Genomic DNA, 9,810 nt, shown 5'->3' with positions numbered 1-9,810 from the left:
GAATTGGTGGCTTGAGAAGTAACGAAAAAGTTCCTAGCCATGAATGAGGCCAAGCTTTTGTGATGAGGATTCCTCAATGTATTTCCAACAATTCTGGCTTGATGATGATCAAGATGTGACAGAGAAGTCTTTAGCAGATGGCCACTAAACTTTTCAGCTTCAACAAGTGTATCTTCTCCTTCTGTACCTAGCTGCGAAGCTTCGTATAAGCTCATCAATCCCTTGATGTCTTCACCCAGAACTTGCTTGAACGTTCCTTTGCTGTCCTTGAAGTTGTTAAACACATCTGTAACAAACACGTAGAAATATGTATTACTACACAAGTTTTACAACTGTTTATGAATGAAATAGTTTCATATCGTTTAGTGAACGAAAAATAGTACGTGTGATTAAACTTACCTTCAGGCACGAAGTAACCATGTTGTCTCAGTAGTCGAAAGCGAAGTGCAACCTCATGAAGATCATCAGAGGCAGATACAATACTCATTTGCTTGTGCAGAATTTCATCGATTTCTCGTTGAAAGTGGAAATCGATGCCTAGCCTTTGAACAGCATCGATCATATTCAAACCTTCAAGGGCATCTAGCTCTGCTACATTCCTTAAGACATTTCTGAATAGTTCCAACTTCTGAGAATGTTGGACAAAAATGTCACCCTGCAAGCAAGGCACAGTCAAACTATTGTGTAGTAGCTATAGCTAGCCTCTTGAAGAAATGTACTTCGGAGAAAGCTCCGAGAATTTTACCATAGTTCTAGTATGCTTGGTTTCAACGTTCATCAGCTTTATGGGAGCACTAGAACTGGAAAGCAAGCTATCTTCGGCAACGCCCCATCTTTGAAAAGTAGCAGGCAGCTGCTTCTTAGGTGTAAGCTGCATGAGTTTAGAGTGGCCAATATGTGAGATAATTTTTGGAGCAGGATTGAATACTTTAAAGAAGGCCCGAGAAGACGATGCCATCTGATCTATGATCAGCATCAAAGAAGCTGTGGGAGATGATATTTCTTTCGCTCTTCTTGATCTTTGTTTGCGAATTAAGAAGTTGTAAGTTCTGGGAAAATGTTGGCATTATATATAGGAGAATGGTTGAGCGCGTCCATACTCGTCTCTACCAGATCATTTGAATTGACGTTTTTCTTTTCTATGGTACTGTAATGTCATGCATGCCCGGAATAATTAAATTTTACTATCTCACTCATTCATTATGCAATATTATCTTTCAAAAGTTAATCAAATCAAATGATCTAATCATGAAATTGTATTCAAGAAATTAACTGGTGCCTAGCACTTTTCCATAATTGAAGTTCCAGAAAAAATGATCATAGGTCCTTCAATCACTTCTGTTGTTCGCAAGTGACGATTTTTATGCTCGTCTGTGGAGCAACTCCTGTATGTGCTTAATCAATCAAGCAGATCGACATTATTGAGATGCAAGTGCATGGCTACTGTACGTTTGAGCCTAGAAAAAAGTCAGGGAAGTAGGACAGAGGTGACCCCAACCGAACATGCAAAACTATTGTAGTATTCGATATTGGACCAGTAGGGCTCCAATGTAGGCTACTAATGTCATCATATTCCACAATGAAAACTGTGAAAGCCTATAGAGGCTTCACTATTTAATATGTTTCTTTTTCATTTAGAAAAAAAAAAAAAAAAAAAAAAACTACGAATGAATGTAGAACACTACTTTTAGAACACTTCGCTCGCCGTTATTGATATAGTGGAACGTAGGGTATGTATGGACAAAAGTTCTGTCTACACTGGCATCTATATGTTTTGTTTTGTTTTTTTCCATGCAAGAGCTTTTTTGAAGTGTGAACCACGCTCATCCTCAATTATCGGGTTCAAACTGGATAGTAGTGATGTCCCATGACTGGATAGATTCCTTGCTGGTCGCATACAATCATAATGGAACGGGTGTGCCGTGGGAAATAACACGACCGTTTGTAGATTGCCCGCGTTATATCCTAGAGGTGTTGCTTCAAGATCCTCCAATGGTCATGGGCCTGTTATTTTGGGCTCAAAGAAGACCCAGTGTAGTATATAGATAGACTTGAGAATATCACCGTCATTTTGACCCAAGGAATTAACGAGTTATCTCAGCTTATTACACCTTTTCAGTGATACATAATCTGAAACACAAACATGCTGAAGGTTACACATCTCTGATTCTGCAGGCAGGGAAGGCACCTTAACATTACAATATAAACCAATGGTTTATAATTGACATACATGCCTGAAATGGAAAAAAAAAATGAAAAAGGGTCTATTGTATACTCACTTTCAAGCCGAGGAATTGAGCTTCTTTTCAAGCATCTTGGCTCTTCGAAGGGCATCCAAGGCCTCAGCTTGTTTTCCAGCACGTTTCAGATTTAGTGCCTTCCCCTTCTCTGCCTTGATCTGTTCCTCTATATTACTTCTATCTTGGATTACATTGTCATTCTTGCCAACATTGGGTTTTGAAGGCTCGGGTCTTCCAGGACCTTGAGACGATGTATTGGCATCTTCAATTCCAATTGCTCTTAAGGCGGAAAGAATTTCAGGATCAAGAAGTCCCTCTACGGCCACATCATCCACCGGTGCTACAGTTGTGGAATCATGAGCAGCACTTTCCTCTAACTGAGCCTCAAGTGCCTTGGCCAATTCAAACTCTGCTTCCGCTTCTTCAGTCCGACCCTCCCTTCGCAGCTTCAGGGCTTGACGTTTGTGACCTAGAGACTCCTGTTGCAACTTGAAGCGATCACGACTGGACATTGGTTTCGGGCCAGAGGACGGTGAACCATGTTGCTTTTGCGCAGCTGGAGAAACATTGTTTGCAGGACTCGACATATCACTCAAACTAGTTTTGGACTGAGGACTGTCTTCCTCAAGACGCTTCTCCAACATTTTTGCCTGCTTAAGTTCTTCCCGGGCTTCTGTCAGTTTCCCTTCTCTCTTTAGAGCTAATGCCCTCCTCTTAAAAGACATGATTTCTTGCCGAATGGCACTTTCATTCTCCTGTGAAGAAGGTCTAACAACCAAATGTGCCTCTTTAGCATCTCGCTTCTCATTGGCCACAACCGTATCTTCCTGTTTATGAATAATTGCATCATCTCTTTTTATAAGATCTTCCTGTGACGATCTCAGCTGAATTGGAGGACTGGCATTAACGGAATCAGCAGAGCAAGTTAGGCTATCATATTGTTTTTCAGCGGATCCTGGAGAACCTCTCCAGTCATCCCCTGTCAACAAATCTGCAAAGTTCCCAGATTGGGCAGGTGAAGATTGAGTAGCACCTTGAGCAATTCTCTGGTTCTCTGGATGACCAGGACCCAATTCCATAGGTAGACCCTTTGGGGCTTCCAACTCCTCAATCTGAACTTCTAGTACCTTTGCCATCTTCAGCACTTCTTCAGCTTCTTCAGTCTGTCCCTTTCGTCTAAACGCATGAGCCTTTCTTTTCAAATCCAGAAGCTCCCTTTGGATTTCACCCTTACTTCTTGGTGCAGCAACAGCAAGTGTGGAAGAAGATTGCGGAAGAGATGCATCTACAGAATGCTCTTCAGCCTCCCACCCCAAACTCTTTAGCACTGACAGTAGTGCTGGGTCCTGCATATCATTTTCTGTTACATCCCCGACATCACCTTTTTCCTCTACACTGTCAAGTGGAGGATCAATGAAATTTTCCTTGTCCCTAGCGATGTCCAATTGAACTTTCTTTGGTGCTTCCATCTCAGCCAACTGACCCTCTAATGCTTTTGCCTTTTTCAGCACTTCTTCTGCTTCCTCCATGTCTCCCTGGCGCCTCAAAGCAAGAGCTTTTCTTTTCAACCCTAATAGTTCCTTCTGAATTTCAGATTTACTTTTCCTTGATCCTCCAAGCGGGAGCGTACTTGGGACTTGTGCTGCAGAAGATTCAGTAGCCTGCATGTTATCAATTTGCTTATAAGGTTCTGACAAAGAGTTTGCAACTTCATTATCATCATTCCAACCCAAATTCTTTAGCATGGAAAGATATGCGGGGTCATACATATCTTGATCTGTTACATTGTCTCCTTCCTCATCCGCAACGGACAGACTTCCAGAAACATTGGCATGCTGATGTTCCAAAACTGAGTTCTTACCATTTTCCATCTCTTCAAGCTGATGCTCGAGAACTCTGCCTTTCTTCAACTCTTCTTCAGCTTCATCTAATCGACCTTCCTGTCTCAGAGCACGGGCCTTCTTCTTCAAAGCCAGAAGCTCTTTTTGAATCATCAACTTACTCTTCCTCGCAGGTTTGATGTCAATATGTTCCATTGCACTAAAATTTCCATCACCCAACGACTTTGATGATCTATCAATAGTTTGATTATGAACTGTTACAGAAGGTTTCACGACATTGCCCTTTTGAGACTTGATGTTTTCAAGGTCCCTTTCAAGCAGTTTTGCCTTCTTTAGCTGTGTCATTGCTTCTGTGACATTACCTGCCCGTTTATGAGTTAAAGCCTCTCTTTTTAAGGATTGAATTTCAGTTAACAGTGCTTCCTTGTCAACCAAAGCTATCTGGGGAGCAGAGGTTTCAGGAGGATTGTACGAATCTTGAGTCCATCCCAAAGATTTTAAGGCAGCAGTTATTTCTGGGTCCTCCATATCTTCATCTGTCACTTCAAAATTACTATCTATAATATGATCATCAGCAACATTAATAAGACTGTCGAAATTAAAGCCATCTTCCTGCTCATATTGAATTGAAAAATCTTCTTTGTCATCATCCATGCTACGAATCAGTGCAGATATTTCATCATCAGACTCTTCAGCCTCAGCTAAAAATTCATGCTCTTCAAGTTGCTTCTCTAGAACTTTAGCTCTCTTTAATTCTTCCTTGGCTTCTGCAAGCTTTCCCTCACGCTTCAGCTGGAGAGCCTTCTTTTTATGTGCAACAACCTGTGTTTTGTCAATGGCACTAGTAGCCGTACTCTTGTTGTTCTTTTGTGAGACTTCTCCCTGAAGAGAAGAGAGCTCACCCTCCAAACTCAGACTCGCTTGTTTTTTATCATCTTCATCGGACCACCCTAATTCTTTAAGCTCCGCAGACAGGTCATCTTTTTCTTTACCGACTGGAGGAGTGACCCTGTTCCTTCTTCCAGATTGAGAAGGGTCATCTTTAATCTGGCCCTCAGCCACATTGTCAGAGAGTAAATCTTTTTTACGCCTTTTCCTTAAGGATATTTCCAATGCATCAGCCTGCCTCTCAAGCTCCTTCCCTTTCTTAAAGGCTCTTAATGCTTCCGCAGACTTCCCTTCTCCTTTCAGAATTTTATACTTCTTTTTCTCATCCAAAGCTTGCTGACGCAATTCCTCAGGAGTAGCAGATTCACTATCATTCTGTAAATGACTAAACTTATCAACAGAAACACTTCTAAGTATTTCCCCCACCGCATCATGGCTGGAATCTTCTCGACTACTTGAACATGATGCACTACTAGCCCTCTGCATACTGGAAACTACATTATTGTTAACCTCTTGTCCTGATTCCTTCCCCTCATTACCAAGTATCTGGCTCAATATTTCATCCTCAGGCTTCGATGTCAACTTTGAACTGCCTGCACAAGAGGGTTGAGACGTCGACACAGACAGGCACCATTTAGAGAAGCTCAACCATTTGTGTGTGCCACTAACAGAATGCAAATTAAACTCTACAATGACAACTCCTAAGTCCTAACAAATAATGCACACAACATTGATAGAACTGAAGTAACAAAAAGTCATCAACAAGGTACCTCTGGCAGCTCTACTCTTGTGTCCATATCTCTCGAACCGCGCTGCTTCTTCTAGCTTCTTACAAGGCTCACATATCCGCACAGGCGAATCGCCTTGCCCACGCAAAAACATCCTTTGCTGTGTACAGCTGCCACAGAAAATGCCCCCACACCTCCTGCAATGATGCTGATATTCCACAATGAACATGATCAAGATCAACGAACAAACCCCCAACTACAAGCTTAACTACATTGTTAGCATCACACAATGTATATATATTCTATCAACTTATCAAGAACATAACCCATTTTTCCATCGAAGCACAAAACTTTATAACATGGGTATTCAAGAAACTTCAAAATCAGTGATGGGTATTCAAGAAACTTAAAAAAGCACAAAACTTTACAACATGGTCATTGAAGAAACTTGAAAATTAGTGATGGGTACATAGATCAGAGGCAAAAGAAGGAACCTTGCGATTGATGAAGGTGAACTGAGAAGAACATCCCTGACAGTGTGAGGCGTCAACCACCCAATTGTTGCCTCTAAGTGATGGCTTCGGCGGCAACCCAATCTTCTCCAGCATCTTCGATTTCAATCACAAAATCCCTAAACCCCCAAATCAAATTCAATTGGATTCGCAGCTGAGAATATTCAATTTCAATTTTTTGGGTTTGAGAAAAGTCGTCAACTCGTTATTAGGTAGGAAAAAAAAAACTATTTTTTTACTTCGTTTTTAAAGGTTAGGACCCGCCTGTCCGCTAGGCCACTATGCTGGGTTCCGCCTAGGCCCATCTCAATTCCGCCTAGCCCACTATTTTCCCGATTTCTTTTATTTTATTATTTTAAACACATTCTTTTTTACCCTGCATTGCAATTGTTACCGCAGCAGTTAGAAGTCGAAGGAAAACTTCTCTCTCTTTGGCTTTGGTCCTTCCATTAAATGATCACTGCTTCCAACTAGTTGAAAGTCTAATAATCTCACAGTAATCAAAAATGTTTTTGTTTAGGAAATGTAATGTTGGTCTTGGAGTTATCTCCAAGAAGCAAATGTTGGTCTTGAAGTTCATCCAGTAACAAGCTCTATTTCCTTGGCTAGCTGCAAGTTCTATGGCTCTCACAAACAGACACACACCCCCATTGCATTTTAGTATTTTACCACATCCATAGTTGACTGAATGCCCTCTGAAATGTTGTTAATCATTAAACCATTATTATTACCAGTATTTTTTACAGTCATGAATTGGTAAAATGGCTTTGGTTTCTGCAACTTCAGTATAGGTTTCTGTACAATGGATCATCGTGCCCTTTACCGCACTTCTATATTCTTTAGAAACATCCAATTCCGGCGATCATCCAAACGCTCATTTGAAGTGTAAATTTTGGGTCTTGGTCCTCACACATTGCTCCATTGTCTTAAAACACTCAATGAGCAACTAGTAGTATAGTAATGCACTTTGGATTTGCATTGATTTTCTTGGACTGAGAAACTTACATGGAAAGCTTTTGGAAATTTTGTATCATGGAAAGAGTTTTGGCAAGTATCGAGTATTGTTCGCCCAAAAGGGCAACCTCGATTTTATTCCATTTGTCACTTGTATGTGTGCTGTCTCGAAAGCCTTCCTCAATTCCAATGTCTTTGAGGGCATGCTTTGTGAATCTTCTCTGAGCTTCTGAGCCTCTGTTGGGAGATCAATACTATATGTGTCATGTAGGATTGATTCAATCTCCTCTTTCTTGTCCTTGGTTCTCATGTAGCAGACTTCCTGGAGTAAGCTTCTGAGGTTGGATTGCTGTCTTTTGAAAGCTCCAACTGCTCTTCTCGATGGGAACTTTGTGCGATAGGCTTGTTTCAAATGTCTTGCTGAGAGCTTCTTATAGTTCAGTGCACAACAGATGTTCAGCTGCTCTTGTTCGTATAGACCAGTGTGGCACTGTCAAATACTATAAGTTAGTACTAGCATTCAATAGTAGAGAATACAGATGATGACATCTTTTAGCTTATTCGTATACATGAAGTCATGAACACATTGATTAGGACTAGCATACCTTAAAATATACCGCAATGGCTTCATAAAGTCTGTCATGCGATTCGCGCGCAGACTCTGGCAACATCTTAACTAATGCTGCAAACTTTGAAGGTCTCAAATGAAAGTCTGGAGCCACTTCTGCAAGGTATAAATCCATCAACTCAGCTACCTTTGTAAGGCGACTCTCCTGGGATAAATGACCACCGTCTTGAAGAAGAAATGATTTTCCTAACCTCAAAATCAAATTCACATCATAAGCATACTTCTTCCCACGAGGAGGTGGAACAAGTAAATAATCAATTGTTGCCTGATGCAGCTGTGAACCTATCATAATCTCCAACTTGTTTTTGTATTTCTTGCTTACTTTCATGTTCAAAGCCGCTTGATATAAATTGAATAATCCCTTGACAGAAAGGGAGCTTTTATCAAGCAGAGAAAGTAAACCAATAACAACTTCTGTGATCTTGTACTTCTCTTCTGGTTTGGCACCAGACCACTTTGATTGATGATAACAAAGGAGAAAATTGAAAACGGTAGACTGTTCAATCTCCTTGGATATCAGGCCTCTTATAACCATTTCGACCAATTTGGTGTTTAAGAACATCAAGTCCTCAAACCACCATGTTTTCATAGAGCAATTGGTTTTCAGATTATAAATGGTCATCGTACGACTAGAAAACTGGAAACTACTCACATTCTCTGTCGAACTAGTATCATAGAGTGTTGTAGCAAATGGACAAGAAAGCTTCTCTATGATGCAGTCCATGACTATTCGCAATATCAATGAAGTATTTGAAGGGGGAAGTAAATCTTGGCACTGCTTCAGAGCCACTAGAAGCTCGGACCACGTCCAAGAGCTGATACCTCTGAGGGTGTTTTGAGCTTGCAATAGTATATCACCATCCATCTCCATGAAATCCGCGATGCAGTACACAAGGACTAAGTTGGAAGGGGTTATCTCAGTTCTTCCATTATTGTAACAAAACCTTGTCATGAGCTCAAAACCCTCTGCACCTCCAGGAAAGTCATGGAATATCACTTTGAGGCTCGCACTACCCATCAATTTACCAAACAATTTGCTGAATCTACAAGAGAATGATGCCAAAGTTTCCTGCAAATATATATGGCATAGTTAACTATTGCATAATAACATTATTTCTATTGATGAACAAGATAAGGAACTTTGTGAACAAGAAGCAATCCAATATTTGAGAGGCAGACTGATCTTGAATTGCTACAGACCCAACAAAAGCATTAATTTGTTTCAGTGAGCAACAAAGAGGGACTCTATAGGAACATTTTGTGAGAGGTCGCTTTTATATATTAAATTGTAGGGGTGGTCCAATATACTTCATTGGAAATTAGTGGATATCTCCTACTCTCAAATATCAGTTCCACTGAATCCAGATAAAGAAAATCAAAAGACATGAGCCCTACATGAATGTTCCTCCTTCTGCTGAAATAGGAGGTGCAAATCAAATGGCCATGTAAAAAAAAATAAACGTGACTGCATATGAAACTTCTGTACCCTCTATGCAGAAAATCAAAATAAACAAACTTCTGTACAGGACAATGAATATGAAACTTATTGAACTCAAACAATGGAAATTGAGCACCAAAAAAGAGAATATCAGAAGTGATTCCATTCAAAGGGCTGAAGAAGATACAAATCTAGCTTTGTTCATTGCGAGACAAACCAATATATAAGTAAATGGAGAAGCATTACCTTGTTCACCATGAAGACTTCTTCGCCATTGACGTCGACCTGGAGATCACAGCACATTGCCATTGCCAGAGAAACAGCAAACAAGAAAATCTCAAATCAAAGCAGATCATCCATGCAAACTTAAAGAGAGGTTTTGAGTCAGGAACAACTTATGAACATATGTACCATTCATGGTAACCCAGAAAGGGAATAAGAGAAGGTTGAAGTATTGGCTTGGGTTGAAATTTGAATCTGCTGTTTATGGCTGAATGAGAGCATAAAAGGTAATGTCTGCTAGTAGTGAAGAGACAATGGAGGGAATCAGAGGAAATCAGGCACTTTAAAAACGATTAAAA

At 40.5% G+C, this 9,810-nt stretch overlaps 2 protein-coding genes across 2 annotated transcripts in view; both read right to left on the bottom strand.

The window, feature by feature from the left end:
• The window catches only part of LOC101298852 ((3S,6E)-nerolidol synthase 1, chloroplastic-like), an 18,580-nt gene extending 17,547 nt beyond the window's left edge, over positions 1 to 1,033 (bottom strand). Inside the window, exons 1-3 of the mRNA XM_004309617.1 lie at positions 746 to 1,033; positions 400 to 655; positions 1 to 286 (exon numbers count right to left, since the gene is read on the bottom strand). The exon at positions 1 to 286 is cut by the window's left edge and continues 5 nt beyond it. Of these exons, the coding sequence (XP_004309665.1) occupies positions 1 to 286; positions 400 to 655; positions 746 to 976 (773 nt within the window). The 5' untranslated portion in view covers positions 977 to 1,033. The remainder of the gene's footprint in view (positions 287 to 399; positions 656 to 745) is intronic.
• Positions 1,034 to 2,145: 1,112 nt separating this feature from the next.
• LOC101301741 lies at positions 2,146 to 9,538 on the bottom strand. The gene is made up of 6 exons (XM_004309625.1): positions 9,476 to 9,538; positions 7,769 to 8,860; positions 7,292 to 7,653; positions 6,192 to 6,305; positions 5,740 to 5,867; positions 2,146 to 5,562 (listed from the first exon to the last, which is right to left on the bottom strand). Exons 1-6 carry the CDS (start codon positions 9,536 to 9,538, stop codon positions 2,282 to 2,284), a joined length of 5,040 nt encoding a protein of 1,679 aa, XP_004309673.1. The 3' UTR covers positions 2,146 to 2,281.
• Between the last annotated feature and the right edge of the window lie 272 nt (positions 9,539 to 9,810).

Source organism: Fragaria vesca, unplaced genomic scaffold, assembly GCF_000184155.1.
Source record: "Fragaria vesca subsp. vesca unplaced genomic scaffold, FraVesHawaii_1.0 scf0513012, whole genome shotgun sequence".
In the NCBI taxonomy this organism is placed as follows: Eukaryota; Viridiplantae; Streptophyta; class Magnoliopsida; order Rosales; family Rosaceae; genus Fragaria; species Fragaria vesca.
Note: the sequence above shows the minus strand (reverse complement) of the source record. Positions and strands in the feature narration are given on the sequence as shown.